At 40.8% G+C, this 26792-nt stretch overlaps 1 protein-coding gene and 1 long non-coding RNA gene across 5 annotated transcripts in view; both read right to left on the bottom strand.

The window, feature by feature from the left end:
• LOC127383240 (uncharacterized) lies at nt 1-14393 on the bottom strand. Its single transcript, XR_007889141.1, has 3 exons — nt 14302-14393; nt 486-617; nt 1-56 (listed from the first exon to the last, which is right to left on the bottom strand). It is a non-coding gene; the product is annotated as an uncharacterized LOC127383240 (long non-coding RNA).
• A 5740-nt stretch (nt 14394-20133) lies between these two features.
• The window catches only part of ARHGEF10 (Rho guanine nucleotide exchange factor 10), a 118997-nt gene continuing 112338 nt past the window's right edge, over nt 20134-26792 (bottom strand). For all 4 annotated transcript variants that reach the window (XM_051615826.1, XM_051615827.1, XM_051615825.1 and 1 more), the window contains 2 exons: nt 26203-26325; nt 20134-24058 (listed from right to left, as the gene is read on the bottom strand). In XM_051615826.1, coding sequence (XP_051471786.1) covers nt 23544-24058; nt 26203-26325 — 638 coding nt within the window. In that variant the 3' untranslated portion in view covers nt 20134-23543. The remainder of the gene's footprint in view (nt 24059-26202; nt 26326-26792) is intronic.

Here is a 26792-nt window from a genome sequence, read left to right on the forward strand (position 1 = left end):
CGCCGCCGCGCCGCGCCTCTGCGGAGCGCTGCCGGCCGCCGCGGAACGGCCATCACCTGCGGGGGAGAGCGCAGAGCGTTCAGCTTCCCGCCGCCCGGCCCGCCCCACACGCCCCCTCGCTTCTCCGGCTTAGTACTTAGAGCCGCCGTTCTCAGGCGGGGCTGTCGCTGGTTCCGGGGCTAAACCCGCGCCTCTCCCTTCCCTGGAAGATCCACCCTGCGTATCTGCTGCCTCCAGCTGCCCGGGGATAACTGTGCTAGCTCACCCCCCGAAAACCTCACCTCTTTCTAGTGGGGCAATCGCCCCGAGATGCGCCTCAACACCTTAAAAACCAATTCTGGTTTTTCTGTTGCTATGCAAAAATGTTAAGTAGTTTGGGTACGCAGCGTCCTTTTCATGACAAATGGTCCCCACACCGTCCTGGGCAATGAGGAAAAATGTCCTTTAAATACAGATACCTCGGAGTACTATCATAATTTATTCACCTTGTGCAACTATTTCAATGGAACGTCGTGGCTGCAGTCTATTCTGGAAGGAGATTCCTCACTAGCCAAGTTTTCGTTTACATGACCTTCATGAAGGTTTCTTCATATCACTGCTCCTCACAAGCATTACCCCTGTTAAAAAGAAAGTGTAAAAAGTTGGTTAGTTTTAAAACCAATATACTCTCAGTTCACTCAGAAGTTTGGGACAATCAGAGCTATGTTTCCTTTAACAGGATGTCTATATTATCTTAAAGTGACCAGAAGTATGCTAACAGGTTCTTATTGTTTACAAAATACATCAAAGGAATTCTGTTGTTGTTGTTGTTGCTACAGCAAAAGCAAGCTGACATGGATGTGACAGCATATGTAGCTGTAATGCATTAGCAAGATATAAATCAGACTTCACAGGGACTGGTTCATGTCTGAAAGATTTATGGCTTCTGCTAATTAAAAGTAGAAGCAAGCAAAAATCACAATAGATAATTAGAACATGAAGTTTCTTCTGGGAAAATGGCAGGCCACAGGGCATGGCTGTAAGTAGGTTAGACCCTGTCAGCACAGTCACCACCCAGTTGTATTTTCATTTCACAAATGTAGTTTTTAGAATGTGACAAAGCCCTGTTTGTTTATTAATTTCCCAGCCTTGGTTTAAGTTTTGATGAATAACACAGGAAAATTTTCCAAATGCACGTAATTTCATTTAATAAGTATCTGCAGCTCTGATTCTATTTTTAAGGTTATTAATTTCCATTAAAATCCCCATTGGCATGTTTTTCACAGTCCTCAAGGAACATTAATTTCTATGTAAAATATGCCTTCTGACTTCCTTTCAGCAGAAATTATATATTTAATCTATTAAATTAATATTAGGAAAATCTAACTTTTTGATGTTTGGTTTTTTTAAAATGAAAGCATAATTGGTAGGTGACATTGTCTGGAAACTCCTGACACTGGGTACATGAAACATAGAAGCCCATATTTGTGTAAGCAAACTTCAATTTAATTACGTCATCGGTCTTCTCTTAGAGGTTTTTTATTTTGTGCACTTGCCCTGTGAAGGATTTCTACTACATTTGATAACATTCAGTAAGACAATAAATAATACTGAGGTTTGATTTCTACATATTTGAGCCTTTGAGGTCATAGTAAGGTTTAAACAAGGTTTAAAATTCCTTACTAGAATGAGTATGTTTAACAAATTTTGTATTTCTTATCTGGGTGTTTAAAAATCAGGCCCTTAGGAACTTCCTATGACATTTTACGAACTTTGAATAGTCTTAGTAGCAAATTTCATGAGGTCTGGACCCAAAATCAGGAGGTTTACTGCCTTCTTTTCTGCAGCTTTAACTAAATAAGGAGAAATTCAGTACATTCAGTGTGTCTGTGGAAGAGATATCAATTAATTAATAGCTTAAAGTGGGCAGCATCCCTGATGATGTGAAGTTGTTTTTCATTGAGTCTTAACAGCATTGAATTCACCATGTAACCATTTTTATTCTGATTTGTTATGCTGTAGACATAAAGATTAATCTTTCTGCTCCAGGCCTTCCAGAGCCCTGATGATGAGAGCAGCTACTGTAACTGACACTGGCAAAAAGACAAAGGTCATATGGAGTCGATTAAGAAAAACACCTAGAATGCCAAACTCTGATCTACTGTTATAGTAAGAAAACTGCTACTAGTATATAATTTGTAACATAAGAAGGTAATTGAAACATTTTGACTCTCCACTGCTCTTTCTTGGGCTGAATGCCTTGATACTCAACCATTAATTTGCTACAGTTGTGGATAGCTTGACCTCTTCAATCATGAACGTTCAAAGGGTGATAATATACTTTCCCCTGTTGCTGTAGTATTATGATCTTCCCTGGATCCAGACATACCTCACTTCTCCTAGTTATGTTCCACCTCCACAAAAAAGAATGAGTAGCTCCAGATAGTACCAAGCTCTCAGTCTACTGCTTGATATTGCAAGAGAAATGTGAGAAGTCAAAAACAGTAACTGTAACACCAATAATATCTCCTTATGGTGAAATGTATTTCCTACATCATGTCTTGAAGAAAAATTAACATTAGAATTTAGAATTAGAATATTTGATGCCAATTAGAGTATTCAAAGTTGATAAAACTAGCATCCAAAGTTATCTTTTCAACTTTCCTGGGTAATGAAAATAAAAAGGGTAAGATCCTCCTCAAGAACAGTAATCATATCTTTTCCCTTATTCACTTGGCTTAGAAGTTTGACTTGACACTGAAATCTTAAGAAGCTGCCAGCCACTATAGATCTAACAAACACCTGTGTTAACATCCTCTTAAGGAATCGGAAGGAAAAAGGACTGATGGTATGGCTTGCTAACAGCAAGCAGCAGAATTTTGAAGAAAACTGTCTTTGAGTATATTTAAAGCCAACCACCATGGACATGTTGAAATTGATGCTGAGCATGAGGAGGACTTGAATCAAGGTATCCCATACAATCTAGGCAACAAGGAACTCTGTAGGGAAGCTAAGACTTAGAAAACCTAAACAAGGGTTTGGAGGACTTTGTCAATGTCAGAGCAATAACTGCTCCAGAAATCTCAGGACTTCTGTCTAGCTGAAAGCAAAGCTTAGGAGTGAAATAAATAAATAAATAAATAAATAAAAAGCTGAAAAAACAATTCAGCTAAGTAGCTGTGGAACCTTTCCATTATTGAGCAATCTGACTGATCTGAGTCAAAAGGTCATGGAATTAGTATAAAACAGGAAGAAGCTGAAAGGGGCTGGTGGAAATAAAATACTGAACTCCTTCTTCATTGTTTTCTTATTTACAGTGATCAATGAGCTGCATTGCTGTTCTGATGACACAGAGCATTGAAAAATTACAGGATCACAGAAGTTATTTGATAGCTGTGCTGATTCAAAAGGATCTGAGCTCCTAGCAGTCTTGTTTGGCTTAAAACAAACTTGGTTTTAGCACTTTTTCAAAACTCGCAAATGGGATAGGTGCTGGAAAAGGAAGCAAGCTGTTCAGAGAACATATCATCTGTGGACTGATAACACCTTTTATACTGGGGACTTTTAAGTCAGAAGCTAAATTACTTGGACTGAAACTGTTTTCATTATCATGGGTTTGGTCTAGGGATGATGTAATGCTAATGGACAGAGGAACTGCCAACAAACATGAATTGTATTTACAGACTTGGCAATGACACACTTGCAATATCCTGGATGCTTGCCCCCAACCTCAGATGCTGCGAGACATTGCTCAAGCAACAGTACAGATAAGGCGTAGCTTTTTCTGAGAGAGGAACTGTATAATGAAGAGCTGCAGGTAAAGTTTCCTGGCACTTTTCATTTGGCAGTTCTGATAAAATCCAATTAAATGCTTGTTTTTCATTGTTCTCTCTCTATTATTTTTCTGCAGTACGAATAATCTTTGACCCAAACCCTGTTCTCTAGCAAGACCCACTTTCTCTGGGGAGTGTACACGTGTGGGAGGAATTGGGTTACTGGCTCTCCAGTTCACAAATGAAATATACTCTGACTTGGTCCCAGGGTAAATAACAACCAGTGCTTTCCCTCTCATAAGCAACTTTGATTTACATAAGCATGCTATCCTCCACAGAGACACTACACCAGTTCAGAACTGACAGAACGCCATTCTCCTCCAGCTTTGCCCAGAAAATGCTTTTGTAAAAACTTGTATTGCCAAATTTTATCCCAGCAGAGAATTCCCTTGGGATATGGATGTCATCTGATTGAGATCATTAAGGAGCCCAAAGAGACAGGATCATCAAAAGAGAGAAAACATGGTTTGTATTTATTTTGAAAACTAAAATACGACTGTTAAAAGTAGAACTGGCTAGGACTATCAAGCAGAGTGAAGACATCCAGCTTAGCCCAGGAGAAGGAAAAATCTTCTGGAGTGCAGAGTCAAGTATAGAGAGGTTTGCATATTCATAAAAATGGCCTGTTGTGTTCCTGCTTATTGAGCAGACCTGTGAAATTTGGGTTTAAAAAATGTTCTCTTCCTAGCTGAGGAGAACAACTGGAGCATAAACAATGATACCAGTTCTCTGAAAGAGTTTGCAGCACTTGAAATCTTGCATACTATTAGAGATTTAAACTCTAGATCATGATTGCTTGATTAACCTCCTGCTTGTAAGAAAAAAATTGTCTTTAAATGGCCCACCTCAAGAAAAATTGCAGGAAGAATACAGTTTTCTTTCTCTTTTTTAAAATTAGGAGTGCTCAAAATTGGGGTTAAGATACAATCCTAGTGTCCTGCCCTGCCTACTGGATATATGTCTTTTGTAGTACTGCATCTGCACTCAAGCTGCCTATGCAGCTTTTCTTGTGACCTCTCAAGGTGCTGTAATTTTCTCAAAACATGTAATTGACGTATGGATGTTTTTATCTCATAACTGAAAAACTTCCACATAGCCATAAAGAAAAATAAATACATAAGAAGTGCAGCTTATGATTACAGACCACACAAGGAACATGTGGGCAGCAGTTCCTCATCAGAGGAAGAAAAGGCTGTGTGCATGTCTGGGTGGGGGAAAAGAGAGAGAGGAAGTAAGTCATAGTAAAAATATTATCAAAAGCCTGATGAAATCAGTATTAAGCAAATCTTAACTACAAATATACAAATTCTAAACAATTACGACCTGAGAAAGGGTTTTCCAACAGTGATATCCATAGAGGCAAACATTCCCTAAAAAGGAAACTACCTTTTAGTTCCTTCCAGTTTAGACTCCTCAGAAAGAGGACCAGTGTCCCTCAGGAGTTGTCACACCAAAAAAAAGGAAATAACACACCCACCAAAGCAAAATCCAGCAAAAGTGCAAGTCCTCTCCAATCTCTCTTAGAAGAAAGAAAGTCTAGTAAAACCAGAACTGTCAGAAATAAGGTTTTGAGCAATTACAATATCTTTGAGGAAAACACCAGGGCTGATGTAATGCCTTCATCACTAATGCACTATATACCATATGGAATTAAAAAAAACAAAACACCTTTTTATGGAGAATTGCTAGTTCTAGAGACGGCATCATAATTACAGTTCTAGGTATAAGGTAAAAGCACATGAACACATCTGTCAGAAACAGAAGTTTGGTTACTTTCATCATATCTGGACACAACTAACACTGCCCTAGATGAACAGCTGCATATAACATACCAGCTACAGCTGAAAGGATTAATGCAGTCCTTGAACGCCTGTGTATACTGGGAAATAAGGAGCAGCAGTAGGAAAAAGGTTATCTTTCATCTACAGCATTAGTAGGTTTGCAATGGAACATAGATAGATAGATAGATAGATAGATAGATAGATAGATAGATAGATAGATAGATAGATAGATAGATAGATAGACAGACAGACAGACAGACAGACAGACGGATGGATGGATGGTCCAGGCTTTACATTTTGAAAGTAGTGTTTAAAAATCTAGGAGGACAGGGAAAAGTACCAAATTATTTAAGAGCTATAGAAAAACACTCCAGTGAGAGATTCACAACAGCACCCTGCAACCAGACATAAGCTTACTCTGTCTCCAGTGTATGCCAGTCTTGAGCTAACTCCCAAGCAAAAAGGTGATACCTAGCTTAGGCACCACCTCACAGCCACACTTCCATGGCTTTGGAAAGAAGGTGGCTTGTGCCAATAGCATGGAGAACAGGTAGAGCAAGCCTTAGTCAGCCTGAGAAATGCAGTGCTGACACTTCTTCAGGGTCAGGTATGTTTGCTCTGTGACTTGATGACTGTGCACAAGTGTGAGCACATGAAAATCTGATGGTCTTGGTGGGGAAAGAGTAAACAAACCAAGAGGTTGAAGCATAAACAAAACAAAATATGTAAACTACTGGGGGGGTGAAAGACTACCACGGCATGGTGTGGATACTGAAAGTTCACATGAATTGGTGAGGAGAGTGAAGAATTAGCTCAAGGAAGGAAAATCTATTGAAGGTAAACAAATACAAAATAACCACTAAAACTACATTCATCTTAGGAGGATTCTGAGCTGGAAAATGGTCAAAATACTAATATTCACAGATAAAGTAGTATCCCACATGGAAATACGCATTTTTATGCTGCTATATGCTTATTTCAATACTGGATAATGCTCCATGTGGGAGGTAGGATGCTGGGCTTGGTGGACATTTGATCTGACATGGGAAGACTCCTATTCACATCTGATGGAGGAGACTGGGAGTGTGTGCCTTGCTGGAGGGCAAATGTAATTGCAGGGAGAATGAAATTTGACAAGAGCAGACTTAGTTTATCTAGTGATCCTTTCTGACCTTAAATTCTGAAAATTGCCATAGACCAGGAGTACTGACTTCAAGAAAAGCATCAGCTTGTGATGATTAAAAGCCTCATTTGAGAATCTGGTTAACTGCTATAATGTTGATTGCAGAAATGCTTTTCAGCAATAAACTATGTTGTCAACAAATAAATAATTGCAAACATGTTCAAAGTCTCTGAGATTGCTTTGGCAATGATGGTACTAATAAAGGAGGAGGAGGATATTCACTGGGAAGCCAAGTCAAGCAAACCAGCAGATTTCTTCAGACAGATTTTGAAAATAAGAGTCAGGCTTGATTTTGCATTCCAGAAAAGCATTTGATTTCCATTCTTGAACTGCATTTCTGCAACACACCTGCTATGTATCACACTGAATACAGAAGCTGGGACAATATGTTTACAGGAAATTAAATTTCTTACTTAAGATAAAATTGGATTTTGCTTTTAGTATCATTATGGAAAGGACATACAGATTGAAATGCTCAAAGCAACAGAAATCTGCCAGAATATGTCACTATTGTGCTTGAGAAAGACAGAATTTAAGAAGTAACAACAGACTTCAAAGGAAAGCCAACAAAATCTCATTCTTCTGAGACTCTTGCCAATGACAGAAAGTAAAAGGAAAACTTCTAGAGGAAGGAGTAACAAAACCATATATTTTTCCAGACAAACTCTAAATCAGGTACTTAAGGGAAAAAAAGCCAAACAGTTTTAAAGACTAAACAGGCTCATTGATTACTTGATTAATTAAGTGATGCTTAGAAAGGCAGAGGTCCTTCAGATACATGATGAATGGCATCCTCCTCACTTTTGAGATAATATTTTGTTTCTTTGCCCAGATACTTTTTCAAACTTAAGGTTTACAGTCACCCTATCTGTAGCTAAAAATTACACTACATCTAGTTAGATTTATAAAATAGCTCCAGGCTTCTGCAGACATTCTCTCTACACAGACTTTGGACTAGATTCAAAGATGGAGAGACATGCCACAACGCTAGACATGGCAAAGGCTGACATTGAGGGCAGTTAAATCTGACAGATGGCAATGCAACAAAGATACAAGACCTAAGACAGCCAGATCAGATAGAAGAAAAAAACAAACAAACAAACCAAACCAAACAAACAAACCTAAACCAGCACCAAAAAAAACAACTCTCCAGCATGACAGCCCTAATCTGAAAGAAGAAAAAGGATTAGCTTGCAGAGACTTCTATTTACCATAGGAGAAATGCTGCTGGTAGAATCGGCTGTTGGGCCTGTAACTGTGACTCATGGAAGTCTGACTTCTTTTATTTATTATTTCATGGAAACCAGGCCAAAGTGAAGAGACACAGGGCAGGCCTGAGGCCATATTCCTACAAGGAATGGTGGGCTGGGATCTGTGTGTGGCATGCGCCACCCAGTTCTCCTGCAAGGGCAGAGATGGATGTTGTGTGTCTGAGCTGTACAGTACTGCTGATCTACCTGTAACCAGCTACTGGAATGGAATGTGGAACATATGGACAGGTTGTGTACCCATATGTATTAACCCATACAGTTAGATGCCCATTGATTCAGATCCTCAAAAACCAGCACACAAGAGCTACCAAGGGCTAACTACAGCAATGAAGTGCTTAACTTGAGCCATCAAGGATCTGTTGGTTCTTGATTTGCTTCAGCCCGGAATCCTCTCCAAAATCAACCTAAATTATTTTAAAAGCTAGCAGTACTCTTGCTGCTACTTCGCCTTTCTCTACAATGGCTAGAGCTCTGACCCAACCCCATGGGAAACTTACTGCTGCTCTTTCCTTTGTCTGACAAAATTAAAATCCCCAAATGTCAACTGAGTGCCCAATCATCAAGACTTTGAGAGAAGGGTTAATCTCCTTCAGACTAAAGCTGTTCTACTTTTCACAGAAACAATAAAAAATGTCACTGATGGAGAAGAATAATAATCCTGTGTTCTGTTCCCTGATGAAAGGGAACTTTCTCTACTTTTTCCCGTTGCCTTTGATGGGGCAGGGTGAGTTCTACAGCCTGGAGATCCAAGCCATCACAGCTTGTGCTAGGATTTAAAAACAGTTTGTCTGATTGCAAAGCAGAAACATATGATAGAGTCATAGGTACTTTTGTGGCAAGACTTTATTATCAGAAATATCTGTAGGCTGTCAGCACAGATTTCACCAAGCAATGGGAATGTTTTTAGCAGCAACTATGTAAATGAGGGATTAACAAAACATGAGGCTACTCCAGGTGGTTATCAGGACTGAAGAAAGGAAGAAAACTGACTGTAATGCATGCTGTTTACATTACTAGAAGGTAATGGCTGCTGGCCAGTCTGAGACAGAAATAAAAGTCTTCTATTAAAATACTCTTATTTCCATGGCCTGACACTTTCTGCATTGGATGCATAACATTTTTTACTATAATGTGAATTTCATATGCTGAGCTTGGGTGTTCAGGCAAAAGCTTTCTGGCTGCACTGATTTCTCTGACTATACTCAACTTTTACATTTATAATTTAGTGCAAGCTATTCAATATCACCCACAATATTTATTTTTTTTTCCCCATTTAACATGGCAGATAGGTAACAGTTAAGATGCCTGAATTTAAGGGACAGAAAAGACTGCCCGGTTATCTAATCTTACTCCTGTGAGAACAGGCCAAAGAATTTTACTCCTGTACCAAGCCAATAACTTCTGGCTCAATTAGGTCAAAGCATTGTTCCGCTCAAATAATCCATCTCTCACCTATATGGTTTCCCTCTTTTGGCCAATGACCTGGATGGAAATTCAGGTGTTAGATGGATCATCTTGACTACCTTGAAGACTTATATATATACACCTTGAAGAAATACATACTGTTTCTCACTTTGGCCTTAACTATTTTGTCTTCTACATTTTTATACCTGCTGACTTGGCATAATTCTGTTTTCCCAAGATGATTCATGCTCTTTCTGAGGAGACAAAAACTGGCAGCACAACCATGAAGGGTGCTTCAGGAATACCCCATCTGCTTTTGGACTTCCTGACACAGGGTAGATTTAAAGACTGTAGTTTGGTTGACTAACCTATGATTCAAACATATCCTTTTCAAATGCTACAGGATAAAAGCTTGTTAATACCTGCATTTAAACCTGCTTCACCTGTGACAGACACAGTGCTATTCTTGCATTTTTTAGGTGGCAGTCTGAACAGAGCTGAAGAGAGTCAGGACCTGAAGTAAGAACTAAGACCTTCAAATCAGGGTGTGAGGCAGAGAGGTGTTTGGTTTTATAGTTATAATTTGGAAGGCATGAGAAGAAGCACAGATTCAGGGGTACTTGTTTGTGGTTCTTGACCATTTTGAGATTTTGATATTTCACCTAGAAGCCTAAAGTTTGGTTACTTCTGACTAGGGAGAGATTTTAGGAACACATAAACAACACCACCTCAAAGCAGATATTGAGACCTTTCAGCCACTGTACTCTGAAAAGTTGCCTCATTTTGGGGGTGCAATAGAAATCTTTATTTATCCTTAAGGCTACAAAATGTCTTGGCAGAGATATTGTCCAGGCATTCAGCTAACAATCTAATGGACCCTTGCAATTCTGTTGCCCATCATAAAAGCCTCCTGGTCTTCTGTCACAGAGAATAAGTGGTACAGACCACATCCAGACCAATGGGAAGCAGCACCAGTGAATTTTATCATATAAATGCACATGAACAGTCTTTGCCCTCCTTCTCCTATATCACAGTGTAAAACCTCCCAGGACACATGGCACCAACTAACCACAAAGCTCACAGAACAACACACTCAAATGACATTTACTGTTTCTGCATCTACTGTGAAAACCAAACTCCTTCAGGACTCTGTTATCAGTTGTTACTAAAGAAGAAATACGTTGTCTGTGTACTGTCCGCTTCCATGGCTTTGGAAAGAATGAGGCTTATGCTAGTAGCCTGCAGCTAGAAACTTCCACCCAAGTTTCACAGAGCTTTTAGATAAGGCCAGAGTCTGACTTTATTGTAAATCCCATCCCTGTTGTAGTCAAGAAAAAATTCCTATTATTTAACTCCTATTATTTAACTTCATGAGCATCTGGATTTCCTACACTGTACATACAAATGTGTACAGTAGCTTTCTTTTGGAACTGAGGCAATGCAGGGAGCTGCAGTAAAGGAGAGACAAAAGAAAGCTACAGGATAAGAGGACAGCTCTCCCATGAAGAGATTTGCCTTTGACAGAATTAGAACTTTTGTTGTTCACTTGCCATTCCTATACCAAAGGGCTGGCTTTTGGTTCTTGCTGTCTGACACTTTAAAATATGGGTCACAGAAATAATAGTTTATCTCCAGCGCTTAGAGCCTGTTCTTCCAACCTGCTTACCAGAGGAGAGGAAAACATAACTACTTCCAAGAAAAAAAAAAAAAAAGAAGAAGAAAAAAAAAATAATATCATTGCATATCTCTGACACATTGATAGTCTGAAATTATTCAGAAGTTCAGGAGCATTCCAGCAGTTAGAGATCCACATGCAAAGGTTACTCTGCTCCCTAAATACTCAAGGGAATCAGTGTCCAGAAAAAACAACAATTTGTGCTAATCTGTGAATGTGTACATGTAAAATAACTTCAATACTATTAATTAATGCAAATCATGTTGTGGCAGACAACATAACAGCATGGAAGCTGCTTGTCCAACTTACGTGGATTTATATGGAAAGGTTGTGGTTTCTGGCGTGTTTCCGAGTGAATTTAAAAAGGCTGTCAACCCATCTGTTTTAGCCAGAGGCACAGCAACGGCAGCTCATGAAACATCACACCTGAAAAGCATTTATGTGACACATCTTTCTTCTCCCTCTGACACACGGTGCAAAATCTGTAGAACTATTGGATTTTCCTTCAGCTTATTTTGCATTAAATGAACTGGCTTAACCAATCATGAATTCCTGCCATCTTTGCTGATGAGGTATAGGAAACTGTAAAGTACCAAACATGCAATGCAGAACAAAGGACCTAACCAACTCCTTTTTGAATTAACACTCAATCACCCACTTAGAACACTGACCCAGTCTTGTAATTCTCTCAAAGCAAAAACTTCCAGTTAACATCCAAGGAGCATTTTAGGATGAGGACAGAGAAACAGCTACAGAATTTTAAGCACTGCTTAAGGAGAACACAGCATGTATGGGCCCGGTTCTGCCGAGAGTTACATACAGATTTAAACACACTGGTCACAGGGCTAGCCCTACTTGCAATGCCAACCTCTACAAAAGTAAACTGGGTGTTTGCTTAATTAACTGCAGGAGGAAGCCAACATCTCTATCCATTCACTGTACTGTCACGTGGTTACGAGTGCTGGCACAAGGAAGCAGGCAGGAATGTATGGCCCAAGCTAGGAAAGGAGCAGGGTCCCTTCCCGCTCAGTGACAGCTCAATCATAGGTCAGGTTAATCTGGTTGTCAAATCTTGAACTGCTATAAAGTAATTCTTCTTCAGTGAAAGGAACTAATCATGTCTGTTGTCTGAACAAACAACACAGAGGCAAAAAATGAAGCAGAAAGAATAGATTATGACAATCCCATTGAAAAGTAAAACAGCAGACATAAAAATGTCATGTCTCAAGAAGGCTAATGAAATCAAATACAATGAAAATTAGATAATTTTTAAAACTGGTATTTGGAAGTGGTATAAAATTACTTCTCAGCTTCTGTTCACAGAGAAGAAACAGCCTCTTAACTGCAATGCTGCAGCATCTCTGAATTTCAGTAGGGATAAACACCAAAATTAATGCAAGACCAAAAAAAAAAAATTTAAAAATGTTTAAATTTCTACTTTAAAAGAATTTACAGGATTTCTTTCTATGTTTTATTATACCCTGCTTCACCACCTAGCTGCCCCCAATATCCTCTTGCAATAGAATATTACAGGATGCCAAAGCTCTCAGTAAGCAGGATCTAGATCCAGTCATCTAACCACATCACTGTCTCTACGGTAACCTAGGCCAGCCCTAAATACTATAATCCTGCTTTACTATAGTAAAGCCAGTTAATGGCTTTCATTGAATGTTCCTGCCAAATAATGGTGCTCTAATATTTATTGACATTTCAAATCTGTCCACCTATTTGGCCTATTTGTTACACTGAAAAGCGATGCAAGCAAAGCATTTGCTGAAGAATGGAAGCTATTGAGGATTTCAGTCTCTTGCCAAGGTGCAGTCCTGCAAACTCCAGCTCCTAAAAGTGTCACCATTGACTTCAGTGCCACTGCTGCCAGCAGAGAGTCCCTGCAGAGCAGGTGGGAGCTGGGACAGGCAAGGGACCAGTCCTCAGCTCTTTGGCAGGTTGTCATCAGACAGTGCCATTAGCAGTGGATGACAGGAGGATCCCATTGGCATGCAGTGGATGTCCTAATTAAAGAGTGAATAAATGCTGTGTGATGGGCCCTGGAAAAGGAGAATGCAGAACAGGCAGGATGGGCCAGAGACTTAAACCAGGGAGGAAATATTGCTTTGTCAATACTAGTGACAATTTAATTATTATTTTCTATATTTTTCTATTTTCCATAAACATTCCATCTAATTCCTTTTTGGGAGACAGATGGTTAAGTCTCTGAACAACAGAGGAGATCTTTAGCTCCTCAGATCATATAAAAGGATTGTTCTATTTTATTGCTATTCTATTTTTTATTGTCCTACTTTTTTTTTTTCTAGCTTTTTGTTCTAGTTTTCTATTGTTCCACTTAATTGCTGTGGAAAAGCTTTAAAGAATATTCTTTATAGAGGGTTCTGGTTGGTTGTTTTGCTTGTTTGTTTGTTTTTCTTGATGGGTAAAAAAAGTTGGACTATAGGATTGAATACTATAATTTTCTGTGCTACATGTCACTTTGGGGCTGGGAGCTGGCTTTTTGTAGCTTTAAAGGACCAGACATAAAAACCTACTGGCTTCATACAAATGAAACTCAGTAGGACTTTGCCTCAGGAATCTTCCATCCTGCAAAATCGCGTGTGTGTGCGTGTGCGTGTGTGTGCGTGTACAGCCAGGGCTTGCACCACTCGCCTCGTTCTAGTAGGACGGGGAAGCACACCATGACGAATTTATAGCGGGAAGCAATCTACTGCTATTAAACATCCCTAAACGTTGGTGTAAAGACTCATTCAGATTTTTAATAGGTCAGCAAGAAAAAAAAAATACGCAGGCATCAGCTCTCTCTTCTGCGACACATGGAAAACGGACAATATGCCCGGCCTCCCTCCTGCCCAGTGGACGTGGATTAAGGGGGACTGAGGGAAGAGAAAAGCACGATTAAACCTTATGATGCTCCAAATCCACGCACGCACACACACACGGCTACCATGGCTCCGCGTCGCGGTTTTTACCTCAGCTATTGGCAGACATCGGCACCAGTCCTCCCCGGAGGCTCCGCGGCGGCGGGCCGGGAGCGGGGACAGGCACGTCCCGGGATCGCTGCGGGTGCCCTGTCCCTGGGACGGGCACGTCCCCCATCCCGGCCCGTCGCCGCGCTGCCTCTCTGCTCGCCCCCTGCCAAGGCAGGCGTGCGGGCAGGACTTACCTTGCGGCGACGGCCGGCGGTCCCCGCGTCGTTCTGGGGAAGCTCCGTCCGCCCCGCCCCGCCTCGCTGCTGGCAGCCCAGCAGCCCCGCCGCTTTGCCCACCGGAGCGGGAGCCGGCGGGGGGAAGCGGGGAAGGAGAGGCGGGGAGGGGGGGGTGCTGAGGCGGGGGCAGGCGACGCAAATGGCTGAAGCGCAGGGGCTGGGCTGGCGGAGGGGGCCGGGCGGCCGCGATGTGGAAGGGGGCGCGGGGCCGCGCTCAGCCCCTTTGTTCGCCTGACACATTCACACACGGGCGGAGGGAGGAGGGGGCACAGACCTGTTGCTCCCCGCCACTCCTGGCGAGGGGCAGCCGTGAGGCGGGAAGCGCCGGTCCGGACGGGCTCTCCGCGCTGCCCCGTTGGGGCGAGGCGGGAGGAGGAGGAGGCGGTGGAACGGCCCCACCTGCCCGCGCTGAGGAGAAACTCCCTCCTGGCGGGGCCGGGCGGGGAAACGGCGGGTGCTCACCTCCGGGCGGGGCCGGGGGGAGCAGTGCCCGAGGTAACTGGGGCGGTGGCGCCGCTGCCCTGCGTGCGGCAGGGCCGGGGGGGGCTGCGGCAGCCCGAGGTCCCAGCGCGGCGGCCTGGCAGGCACAGCGCCCTGAGCGGCCCCAGGCGGGAGCCCCGACTGACCGCAGCGTCTCAGGGACGGCCGGTCCTCCGAGTCGGAGGAGGGTTTCCACTCGGAACCACTGGATTGTTCGGGTTTCTGCCGACGAGGAACAACGAGATGGAGGCCAGGTGGTTTCTGTATTACTGCAGTTTGGGTCTGGGTTCCATTTTGTCCTGCTCTTCAAAGCTGAGATTCTCATCAGATTTTCCATACTCAGTTTCTTGAAAAAAAAGCCTCATGTTATTGCAGTTGTGCCCTGGGTCTGCTCCTGACACAGACAGTGGTATTTACCTAGCTCCAGTCCCACCACAGACTGCAATCTGACTTACACCACGACAGCAGACACTGTCCAAGCCCCTTCAACATATAGTTTCCTCTGATGCTGCTATCTCAAAACACTGCAACTTTTCTCTTTTCCCCTCTTTCCACTGACGCCAGGGTCCCGTCAGACTGGTTCTACTGCAGCAGCCCAGCAAGTGGCTCCCAGCCCTGGGAGACACTCCTGAGCAGGCTTGCAAAGCTGCTCCTGTCTCCTCTCTCAAATTAACCTGACAATTAATTTCTTCTGTGCTGGCAGTGTAACCATTGCAGCTGTATGTTCTTCCACCTTTGTGGTGGTGATAGTTGAGTGTAGTTGGGTGTCTTCTCATTAATTTTGTACCATTGCTTCTACTTTTTGTAGAAGCATTTTTTGTACTCTTATGTGTTGAGAAAGCCCTTAATACACTAAAGTGCTTGCATGCAGTGCTGCGAGAGTGTAACTGCTTGCAACCTTTGGCTCTATTCATGTTGTGCACTTTTAAGTGCAGCACCTAACCATAAGGCTGGTTTTCAAGCTGAGGTCATGTCTCATTCTACTGAGAGAGGCCAGCATGCTTTTTGATGCCATAGATTAATAGTAATTACTATTTGTAATATATATGCAGTGTTGCAGGGGTCTTAGAATAATTGGTAACCACAGCATGTGGCTTTATTATAATAGCAAATTTCCCGCTGTTCCCTGATTTGGGTCCATTATATGATTGGACTGTTGCTTTCTCTGTATATGGTTTTATTCTGAGCTAGCTGGAAGAAGTTTCTGTGTGATACAGCAGATCCATTAAAGCCTGCCAGAAATAATTCTTCTCTCCTGACATCAGGAATTAATCTTCCTGCTGTTACATGTTACTTTAAATACTATACATTTCAAGATGACATTGAAATTAGACAACTAATACAGGTCTGGGAAATTATTTTAACTTTTAAAATCCCTGCTGTTCCATTCCTTTGTGGAGGATGGTCTTCTGTTGAAGTGCCTGACTTCTGTTCACACTGATGAGAGTTACATGGTCATGGTGGCACTATCATATCAGCGACCATTTCAGATTGTTCTGACTCATACTTTCTGAATATATGGTGTTTTTTAAGCACTACTGGATTTGCTTAGCTCCTCTTCAGGTTTAACTGCCACATCACATCCCAGTCTGTGTGAACACAGAGGTGTCTGAACTACTGTTTTTGAAGACAATTGAAAATCAGTGATGGGTAGGAAGCAGCATATTGTGTGTTTGTGAGCCATACTTGCCTCTGTGGCTGGATCCAGCAAAAGACCTACACAAAATCCAAGCTCCACAGAGGTCCTGGCCTGAGAAGTCAAGTAGCACTTGACTGTGGTAGACTTCATCCTCTGCTTTCACTGAACAATGCCAGAAGCAAATTGGGTAAAAATACTTCAGTTCTGCTTTTTGAAAGTTTAGTTTTGAGCAGTGATTCTGTAACTTTGTGAGCCTCAGTCTACTGTTTTCCCTCTGAGTTTCTTTCTTGTCTCCCATGCACTTTTGCCAACAAACCTTTAAGTGAAAATAGACATAAAGGAGAGTTCCTGACCTTTTAGAACAACTTCTGGAAAATACTGCTGCTGTGTGGATCATAGACTGAAACCTTCTCATGGAAAATAAGACTGCTCATTGACTAGCCTTTCAGCTTTCAGTAGAACTGGAGATGATGCTAAAAACTGGGGCAACCATTGTAGAAATCATCTCAGTGCCAGTTGTTTGATTTCCCTACTCAACTTGAGTTTCTGGAGGCTCCATTTGTAATTAATGTACAGAAATTACCATGTCTGGAGGGTAATATTTCTCACCTATATTAGACATCTTATCTTAGGATGAAGTGACTCATCCTTTGGTATTCCTTTTTTTCTCTCCATTAGCTGTAGAGTCAGACTAGTACAGCTGTAGACAGTTATTTTTTAAGCACCTAAATTACATGCGATTAATCATTGTCCCAGTGTAGAAAAGGCCCCATCCTAAAGAAAACGGGTATCCAACAGCTGACATGATACATAATTTGGTGCCTGCGATGCATTTCTATTGCCCAACCAACATGACAAATACTCAGAGGGACTGATTGCATCTAACCGGTGCTACGGGCCACCAGGACTGGCTAAGATGCCTGTGTCCTGGAAGGGGAAATTAGCCTGCAGCAGCAGAGTGAGGTGAGTAAAGGCAGCAAAAATGTTTGCTCTGCTCTGTCCCAGAAACCTTAGCTAGTTCCTGCCTGTTTGCACTCAGTGGACTTCCTTCTGGACATACAGCCTGTCTGCTCTGTCTCTCACATAACAGGAGCAGGAGTAATGCTCACTAATGCACACAGCTTGCACTACCCAACACTGCAGGAAAAAAAAAAAAAATCTCTTTAGAAAGCAAACGTTAAAAAAAAAAACATGTAGTCTGACAGGCTCAAGGTGAAACCCATACAACTTCTCTCCAACGTGGAATAAAAAGCAAAAACTAAAATTCTGTAACTTGTAGCTAAACTGTGTCTGGTTTCTTGAATTAAAAACCTTTCCTGTTATCTGCACTTCGGCACAAAACTATACAGATTTCAGTGGAAATTAGGTACTTCGGTGCTTGAGAAAACTGTGCTGGAGGCTGACTCTTTTGATGTCAAAATACTTCTTAAATCAGATTTCAAGTGAATTCTTACAATGATTTCATCTCCCTCAAGGTGTGTCATTTTAATCCTAGGTGTTCTGGCTCATATTTCAGGTTGGAACACACATTAATGGTAACTGTGCTTATCCCTGGACTATAACAATATGCACAACAGGAGAACTTGCAGTTCTGCTGCCAAGGCCTGTTTTGCTGGGGGAAATAAAATATCCCTTTGAACACCTTTGAAGGTCATGCTATGAAAGACTAACTGCCTTTATAGTGTGGTTTATGGAGCTTGGCCAAAGCACTTGAAGTGCTTTCAGTCATACACCGACATTGTTGCATTTCAAATGGAGTCACACAGCAAATCTTCATTTGCCTAGGAAATTTTCAGATCCTTTCATCTAGAGCTATTTCACTGTTGCTATTTTGAGGCTGTTTTAGGAGGGGAAGAGTTTCTGGCAGTTTGGTAGCTGGGCCTGCCTTTAAGGAAAATGCTATGATCAAGTAAGTACAAGTACCTGGCAATCAACTAATGCTGAAAAATCTTGAGCTAGATTTATCAAATCAAGTAGCAAATAGATGTAGCAGTGTGCATGCTGCATGTGGGAGGAAACGCAATGTAGATTCTACATACAGGTAGAACCCCCTAAATCAGAAAGATGAAGGAAGGAAACCAGTGTTGAGCTTTGGCATTGTGCAAGCAGCTGGTGAACCACCACATACTAACACTGAGACTCCTCATACCAACCTGGTACACATCAAGTCTATGATGGTACATGTTTTTATCTCCTGGCTCTAAGAGACTCATCTCAAGTTCTAGACTGCTAGGTACCTGTCCCATAGGAAGCAGGTTGTATGGGTACATGTTAGGCTACATCAGGATCAAGAAATGAGAGGCACAGAGCCTATTCTGCAAGTGGCACCCCAGAGTTCACATTCACGTAGTTAAACAGTCCCCAAGGTATTCCAGATAAGTGGCCTTGTCAGTGCTGTCTGATGGGAGCAGTCAGGCTCAATTGCCAACTGCTAACTATGGTCATAGGTCAGTGCTGAAGCTGTCACCCTTGTCCTGGCCAGTTCACTAGCCCAGAGTTTTAACAACCACACTTACAGGATGCCTACAAGGAGGATGCAGTTTAAAAGGGCTAATCATGGGCTTAGCAGCAATGGCATTAATCTGTGTCCTTTTACAGAACCATCACGTGGCTTCAAGTCAGGTAATCAACTTTTCAACTCAGTTTCTTCCTAGCTACGGATTATATTAATCTGTTTTCTTCACAGGCTATTATTATGTGAAGTATTACTATGAAGATATGTAAAGTAATCTATCAGCTCGATGATATCACTCACTGCAATACAGATTAATTTACAGAACCCTCCATTATAGCTGCGCCTTTCAAACCACAGATTTTTTCTCACCTCTAAAGTCATTTTACAAAAAACAATTTGTCTTTATGAGGTCAGAAAATTAAATTGGACAGAAAAGGGAGGAACAGTGAAGTTTAAGAACTAAACTGCAGTTCAGGAAACCCCAATATTCAGTCCTCTCTCAAGGGGGCAGTAAGCAATATTTAGCCCTCAGCCTCCCATCCATGTAAATTCCCACTGGGACAGTTTGTGTTCAGGTGTGTGGTTGTACTCCTGCACTTTTGTGATGTTTTTCAGAACCATATGTTAAAGAGATGTGGTACAAAAACAGAAGCAAAAAGGCAGGCTTTACTAGCAAGCAAACATGTCTCAGTAACTCTTCCTGTTCATAACAGTGCAGATAGACACAAAAAGGCTATTGCCGAGTCTGATGAATACAAGTCTCCATATTTAAACACAGTAATGGGACTCTATATATATCCTTTAGGGCAGATTAATTAGAACGAATTGCCAGTTGGCAACTGAAAATTAATTTCACTGTTGATGCTTTTACCCTGTAATACTAATTTTGAATACTAATGCTTCATTTTTATGCATCATGCATGCTGCCCAAGTGCTGATGCGTATTCCATGTAGACAGAGCAGCAGAAATTCTACTCTTATACACTATTTCCGTCCATTGATGCAGGGGTCAAAGTTATAAGAGACTGTATCATTCTCAGAAATTGTACTTGCTGGTGTTTAAATTGTAGAAACTATAAAACTAAAATATATACATCTTTGTTGTTCTAATTTCATATCCCATTTTCCCTTTCATCCTTCCATTAATATGCACTATTCATGAATGCACACCACATATTCTAGCCTGCTAGTTACAATGATGACCCGAGAAATGTACTTCTGCAGTTAATTTTTATCAATTTTTTATTAAACATTTTTATCATTTTATACTTTCAACATAAATACACAAGTTTTATGGCTCATGTTATAAAAGACACTAATATGCGTTAGAAAACATATATAGATATCATAGTGGTTACACTTGCTCCCCTCTTTTCCTACTATTTTCTGTAACTCCTATTAATCTAGAAAAGCAGTAGCAGAAAGCAAAATCCAACCTACCTAGCAGCACAATCTACAACAGCTATGAAGACTATTTGCCAGCTATAAGAGAAACTTTGGTTCCTGCCTGTTTTCATAGTAAGGTAATGCCACTCAGCTGCATATCAGAAATCAAACATTGCACCTTGTGCTTCGTTGGTTACTAAAAGCCTAGTTCATGACTGCGTATTTCTAAAGACAGACACAGCTGCTCTTTTTCTTTACAGCTTAATAAGATAAATAGATACATATTTTCAAAGTGTAATGTAAGTGAGGAACTCAGTTCTGTTCTTACTGAAACCACTGGCAAAATTCCCATGTACTTCCAGAAGAGCAGATTTGTATTTTGTTTCTACTGTTTTATTGATAAAACTGAAGAAAATTACATTTTAGCTAGAAAACAAGGTGAATTTCACTTTAAAACTCTGATGCATTACTGCTAGCAGATCCTGTTGTAACACCACGCATGGTGGATTTCCAGTCAAATATGTGGTGGACTCTGCTTACTGCTCCTAGTGATAAAGATCCAAAAGAGTGGATGTGATCCTGCAGCCCCAAAGGTATGAATGTGGAATCCCACACCCAAGGAGCACACAGAATAAAACCTGCAGCGTTTTAACTGCAGTGTAGCAAAGGATACTAAATTATATATGCTTTATACAAAGAAGAATCTTTTAACTTGCTTTTCAATATACATACATTAAACTGTACAATGCAGTACTACCACACAGTGGGCAAAGAGCAGCTTCCAGGGCCATAGCTATGGAAGAGTGTAGAAAACACAACTGGCCTTGATCCCTCAAGCCAGGTAAGCGCAGGCAGTAGGCCAGGGAGAGGAGGAAAGGTTTGGGAAAATATTGCCAGCTGCCTGGCTTAAAGGCACTGCTTTTTTTTTTTCACCAGGACTCATGCCAATACTAAGTCCATGCCAATGCTGACAATACCCAACTAAACTTGTAAGATACACAGCAAAAGACACAGAATAAAAGCACAAAGCAGTAATGAAGACTCTAAGCCTACAATCCCACCTGTAACAAGTACTCTCCATGACTCCCTGAAGTTTGTGCTATTACAGCTCAAGAATCTTGTTCAGACCAGGATGCAGGCTGCGGGCAAAACCTCTGAAATGAAATCAGGATGTGTATCTGATTTTTGAAATGCATTTTGGTGGCACCTAGCAGGCAAAGACTGACTGCACTGGCATTCCCTTTGTCCCACGTACTTGGTGTCAGGGCAGATCTGGTGTTACTCTGGTGCTCTCTCAAACTTGGTAAGTCAGCCCACCCACAAGTTTTGGAGTCACCTTGATAGAGGTTTGCTTTTTAGAGCAGAAAGACTGAAAATTTAAGAGTTATAAAAATCTGCTGTAAAGAAAATTAATTTTGGCAACATTAAAAATATTTTGAAAAAAACTGGCCTATATCTTCTAGCAAACAAAATAATTCAGTCTCTAGTAGCATTTACCTTGAAATGTCATCTGCTGGGAAACACTGTAATTATGGTTGGTGTGGACCTACACTAGGCAGATTGAAATAAAACAAGGTGGAATAAAGGAGTTTGTATTAGAAGCAGTAGAAATAACTTCATGGCAAACCACCTCCTTAGTGGGATACAAGCAGTGTCAAAGTAGCCAGAAGTTTTAATTTATTCCAGTCAATGCATATATCTGACATACATTCTGCTTTGCATATATTTAATTTGCATTTTACTGATCTGATGGACAGTATTAGAGTTCTTTGAATATTCAACTGAAACTTAGCTGTCCTGATTTCTTTGTGTCTTTCAAGTCTATTGATGAGGGAAAAGGATGTTCCCAATGACTCCATTCAACATGTTACTTTTATTAAACGTACTCTGACCGAAGAATGTGTCTTATCCCCATTTTCGGCAATGTCTTTCTGAGCTGAAGGCTCTGTCTTCTATTTCACACGTGCAAAGACTAGTGCAAAAAGCAATTTCAGTAGGAATCCCAAATTCAAAGTTTCCTTTGGAAATATATCGATTCATAAAGGAATTATGATTAGGTCCCTATTTAGAAGTCAGCCCTCTTACACTCCCACAGCAACCGCTTGCCCGACCAAGTGAATGGAGCTGTGCACGCTATTTTCACAAGACCATGCTCTGCTGAGACTCTGGGTGAAATGAGGTGACTGCCACTCAGATGTGACCATATCGCTGCTGTTGCTGTAGTGCTGTGCTATTATTTGATAGGTGTTTGCCTGAGACACAGCACAAATCAATCGATGTGGGACCTATACCCACAGTGATTACCTGCACTTCCTATAGACATTCCTAAACTAGTGTATTTCTCCGCAATTAGTGTTTTTTAAAAAAAATTTCATTATTAATTTACTGGATGTGCATGCCTCCTTGAAAAAGGCATACTCCATGTCAACTTTAACACTGAGTTGCCAGGGGGAGAATGTGTCAGCAGCACTGCAATGCACAGCTGTCCTCTATCTGCATTTTCTACATGCCCTAAGCCACAGCACCCTTAGAACTTTCTCTTGAATAACAAAGGCGAGTCACAGACCCCTTGTACCTACCAAGAAAATGAATGTGCTTTTTGTACTGCAACAGTTTTAATAATACTGAGCATTAGCAATAATAATAAAATCTATTTTCTATGTTGAAATAAACAAATACTAGTCAATTAATATAACTGCTGTTGTCCAGACAAAACTCTGGCTTGTAGAATGATGTTACAAAATATTATAGTCATTAGCAAATTAATATTAGCTTGCATTAGACTATTTGTTGTTTAAAATATTTTCTGGTTGGTTAAAATCTACAGTCCATGCAATATGTCACTTTGGAAAAAGACACAACAGCTGATCTACATGAGCAGAACCTGAGACCTGGCATGCATTCCTCCCCTAAGTTCTGCAGAACATAATTATGATATTTATAAGTGTGAATATAAATAAGGTAGAGATTCTAAAGCCATTTAAAAGTGTCTAACAGATCCTTTTTGTTCTAAGTATCAAGGACAGCATCAATGGCTAAACATTTTCCAATACCCTAACACTGCAGAATGTTTTAAGTATGTAAAGACTCAGTCTTGCAACCCTTAATCCTGTGTTCAAAGCTTCCTGAAAATGCTCCCAGGTGTATTACAGTCTATCAATATGGGTCCTAAGCTGACATTTGCTGTAAAAGGGTACTGGAATATTTTTAATAGCAGAAGGTATCTTGGATTTAGTTCAGTTAGATATTTAATAGTGGGATTTGCCAGACCATCACTGAAGACACTAGTTCATCTTGTCGCTGCTGCTTGATCTTCTTGTTCACTCTTCTGTGTCCTTGGCCACCAGAAATGACTAACACTGAACTTGCTTTCATCTTCTTGGATCTCTGTCTTTTACTTTTAAGTGAGATATTTTGATCTTTCAAAAGCTCATAGATGTTACTGTCCTCCGGCCTATGTTCTAGGGAACTTGATCCATGAGACAAAGTAAGGGATCCAGAAGATGATGACAAGTCACTTTTTTGTGCAATAGATCCTACTGAGTCCCCCAGCCAAATTGCAGTGTCGTGGGTGTTACTAAGGGAGGAGCCTGGTCTTTCATGGTGCAGAACGTTCTTTTGGTCATCGTCTTTAGCATCTGAGCCAGGAGGCAGGCTGTTCCTCACTTTGTTTCTGCTCTTCTTGTTTATAGATGTAGCTGTTACAAGAAACTTGACTGGGCCATTGTGTGCATGATATGACACCATTCCTCTTCCTGGAGCCAGAAGAAAAAGACAATTGAAGAACAATTTATTTTATCACGGTATTCAGCTAGAATTAGTTCATCACATTTGCTCAGAAAAGCATAACTCCTAAAACCCTATTATATGCATCCAGTCTGTCTTTTGCCTTCTGTGTACACACTTTCCAGAAAAAATTGTACCAAACCCAAAAACTATTGTACCCCAAATGTTTCAGGACTGTCCTAATGAATCAGCTGCAACTTGGCACTATGCTTATTAGTTGACATACTTTTGTGCTCCCTTCTCACAGCAGCACGAGTACAGAAATGCTGCTAACTTCTTTTGGTTGGCAGCAACACAAAAGTAACCCTGAGTTTTCTCCACTAATCCACAAACAAAATATGTGGGTTTCAATTTAATACTATTGCACCTCTGTACCTCTCCAGAATAGCATAAGAACATCCGTGTCATTGTAACAGACCCCTCCACACCACACAGAAGGGTGGGATGCTGGTGCTACAAGCAAGATTTACACTGTGCAAATCATTAGGATGTATGAAAAAAAAAAATGCATGTGGCCAAATTCAGAAGCTATAACAACATCAGTATACATGGCTTTTACAGCAAAAGAGAAGAGAAATAAAATCATAGAATGCCAGGTTGGAAGGGACCTCAAGGATCACCTGGTCCAACCCTTCTAAGTAATACTGTAGGTTATAGGAGATGGCTCCGCACCCTGAAGAGCTGAGAGTTAAAACTGTCCAATGTGGGGAAATCTACCACTTCTCTTGGGAGACTATTCCAATGTTTGACTGTCCTCATGGTGAAAAATTTACTTCTTGTGTCCAATCAGAATCCCCCCAGGAACAACTTGTGCCCATTACCCCTTGTCTTTTCCATGTGACTGCTTGTAAACAGGGAGTCTCCATCCATGTAGCATTCGACAAAATCAGTGACAATATGGAAAAGAGCTAGGCTATCAAAGGAAAACCACACAGCCCTACAAATCACTCTGTCCATTCCCTAGCTCCCTAATGCAAACCAAGTTATGATAAAACATTCTGCTTCTACTGAAAGTGCAATAATATAGACGAATTATCACTACTGGAAATACAACTGAAAAAAGTCACAATTTTTCAGTTCAAGTTCCAAATATGGTATCAAAGACTATAAAAATAGATGTCTAAATGTAAAGTTGCTAGATCTCTGCAATCTGACAAATGTTGACTCAACATAAAAGCAAGAATATACAGATGACATAAACCACAACGATCAAAACAGAAAATAGAAGACTAAAATTGAAAGGTTTTTTGATTCTGCAACTCCGTATTTTCTTGTATTGTGCTTCTTTTCACCCAACATAGGTTCCATATTTTTAAGAAGCTTTTATCCTGTGTCATACTGGATTATTGCTGCATATTTTGCTGAACACAGAGGATTTCATTTTCAGTTTGCAAAGTTACATAAGCTTTTTTTTTCCCCTGAAGGAAGTTGCAAACAGCTTGCCTCATAAGATCTGTCAGCTTCCCTCCAAAGTGCAGAAGCTCGAGCGGAATTCTGAACCCAAAACATAGCATGGCAAAGCCCCCAGTAAACACACTTCAAAAATCTTGCTTCTGCTGGTACCTTAAACACTTGCAAAGTAACGCAGTATATTTCAAATGGAGTAACAGGAAAGTGACTAAAAACATACATCTCTCCAAAATGCAAAAATCTTTATTGTTGTAAAAAGATAAATATGTACTCTCATATATTCCAAGTTTCCTGTTTAGGTAGAAAGGGCACAAAGACAATTTACTGAATAACCAGTGTGACAACACATTCAATTTTTAGTACCTATGTTTCTAAACCTTACATTCTCTACATCTGAAAGAAAGACTGTTTACATCCTCTTCTAACCCCCATATATTTGACTGTACTCTGACAGGATTAATGCCTACCTTATTCTTACGTCCTAAAGAACAACAGTTGTCCCAGCTCAAACAACTCAGACAGAACTAGTCAAGTAACTGGATATACTGTAATGCTCAGGAAAAACAACAAATAATAATTTCATCAGAAAGCTCTGATATCTATTTAACAATACATATAACTTGGCGGGTTTATTTAAGCTACTGACTCAAGAGAAATGAAATCTTCAGTATAAAACTTGAACCGTTTGAGAATTTTCACTCACCAGTTACTTTGGGAATCCCCTGAAGGCGTGGCACTGGCAGTGCTACTATTATACCCAGGTTTGTTCCAACCAGCAACAAACCATGGCACACCAGGAGGCTGGTCACAGACACACGCTGCTGCCCTGTGAAGTTTAGGAAGTGCTTTGTTACTGAAGAGTGATGATCTTCACCTACAGCAAATTAACTTCAGGCAAACACAATAAGTTGTATCATCTCATTCAAACTCATTGCAAAGGCAAATACTTTGCTGGATCGTGGTATTAAGCAATTAAATACTATTAAACTTCTGAGGCATTCTGTCCTAAATCTCTAAACCACAGTATCTAAAAGTAGACATAGATTATCTTTACAAGTATGCTTTTACAAATAGACTATATTTGTGTATTCTCAATAATAAAACTGAAAGGCATTTCACTTCACGACACTCAATAATATATTGCGATAGCACACTATTCTTGAGACTCAATCTTGTTCATGGTTACTTTTTTTCTCCTAGTTTTTATTCTGTGAAACTCTTTTAAAAGTGTTCTGTCCTCTGTTTGAGTTTGGGCTCCCCCATACAAGAATGGCACTGGCATATTAGAACAAG

This window comes from Apus apus, chromosome 3 (assembly GCF_020740795.1).
Source record: "Apus apus isolate bApuApu2 chromosome 3, bApuApu2.pri.cur, whole genome shotgun sequence".
Taxonomy (NCBI): Eukaryota; Metazoa; Chordata; class Aves; order Apodiformes; family Apodidae; genus Apus; species Apus apus.